This window comes from Chiloscyllium plagiosum, chromosome 39 (assembly GCF_004010195.1).
Source record: "Chiloscyllium plagiosum isolate BGI_BamShark_2017 chromosome 39, ASM401019v2, whole genome shotgun sequence".
Taxonomy (NCBI): Eukaryota; Metazoa; Chordata; class Chondrichthyes; order Orectolobiformes; family Hemiscylliidae; genus Chiloscyllium; species Chiloscyllium plagiosum.
Window position 1 is genome coordinate 1061967 of NC_057748.1, and position 1512 is coordinate 1063478.

At 44.8% G+C, this 1512-nt stretch overlaps 1 protein-coding gene across 4 annotated transcripts in view; it reads left to right on the plus strand.

Moving 5' to 3' along the window:
* Positions 1 to 1512, plus strand: part of ccdc96 (coiled-coil domain containing 96) — a 25071-nt gene that overhangs the window by 1421 nt on the left and 22138 nt on the right. For 2 of the 4 annotated variants that reach the window (XM_043679416.1, XM_043679414.1), the window contains exon 2: positions 1107 to 1143. The exons of 1 other annotated variant lie outside the window; for it this stretch is intronic. Coding sequence is in view for 2 of the 3 variants with exons in the window: in XM_043679414.1 (XP_043535349.1) it covers positions 1107 to 1143 (37 nt within the window). In the remaining variant the exon portion in view is untranslated. Of the gene's footprint in view, positions 1 to 64; positions 205 to 1106; positions 1144 to 1512 lie in introns of those variants that run through there. One more of the 4 variants, XM_043679413.1, reaches the window with a different exon arrangement.

Here is a 1512-nt window from a genome sequence, read left to right on the forward strand (position 1 = left end):
CATGTTCCCAACCCCCATGCTCAAGAAATCACCCCCATCTCAAGGGACTGTCCCCCAATTCCTCCTCCCCTCCCGAGCCCGCCTCCACAGGACTGTCCTTTATCCGAGTAGTCCCCAGGGCATTCCCCTAGCACCTGGCCCCCAATGCTCATTGAATGGGATTGGGATCAGCCACTGCCATCCGACCTCTTCCCACGCCAGTTGGTGAGACCTGACTCCAGGGGACCCAGGGAGGGCATTGGGAGCGTGGGATCCATCCTGAGCTCCCAGCCCTGGGGGAGAGGGGTACCTGCCTTAGACCCCCAGCTCTAAGTACAATCTTTGGGAAGCTCGGTTTGATAAAACAGTATTTTCTGACACCATCTCGGTCTGTCTGCATCTCATTCTCTGTGAACATATGTTTACATTCCAGTCACTGCACGTTCACCGGGCAGTTTTAGCATGTTTTTTTTAAGTTTAGGGAAGGCAAGAGTTGATACTGATGCACAATAAATTATTATTACTTGGCACAGAATGAATAGCTTCCTTTTGTGGCAGAGACAGATATAAATAAATACACGGATTGCAGGAAAAGCTCAGCAAGTCAGCGTTTGTGCAGAGAAATCACGGTTAACATTGCGGGTCCGGTGACCGTTCCTCAGAAAAGAGACATAGATTCTCGTTAAGCAAGGAGGTAAAAGATTTTGAGTGGAAAAGTAGGGTTGAGATTACAGTCAGATAAACCAGGACCTGTTAGGCGGAACAGGATCGAAGGGCCGAATGGTGTGCTCCTGTTCATATCCATTTGTTACAGTAATGCAGAAGACAGAAGATATATAAAGTTACATTTTTATGGCGTCAGATTCCAGCTCTCAGGCCTTCGCATGTAAATAACTTCGGCTTTTACGGGCGATTCGCCAGATTTTACCGGCTCGTACTCAAGGTCGTGAGCAAGATATGCAGTTGTTTTTGGTTACAAGTGAAACTAAACGAGGTTTAAGACGGATAGAAAATCATGAAGTTACATTGGTGATCGCCCAACCCAACCTACAGTGATGTTACCAGCAGTGTTACCGTCTCCGTCCATTCCAATACAACTTGTTAACGCTTTCATTTCCCCCCAATAGCAACAGCCAAGTCCACAGCAATCTCACATAGAGCAAGGTGAGTCATTGTACTACCTTTAATTTTGCCTTGGTTAGCATTCTTACCGATTGGAAGCGATACTTTTCATAATAAAAGTGTGATTTGCAGCAAGTGCTACAGTGTAATTTATTCTTAATTTATTTGAAATGAAAAACAAGTTGCTGTCATTTCCTTGGGGTTTCTGCTGATCGTTAACTTCGGTGGGTGATCGGATTAACGTTGTCAACAGTGGTGCAGCGTTTGTTTTACCGTTACTTGTATATTCATTGTTGAGGATATTATTGTAACAAAGTTTGGAAAAAAATCCTCCACTGGTTTTAAGAGGATGTAACACTGTTTGGTAGCTTTGCTCTCCAGACTTTCTCCAAGAACAATCTTTCTGTGTGT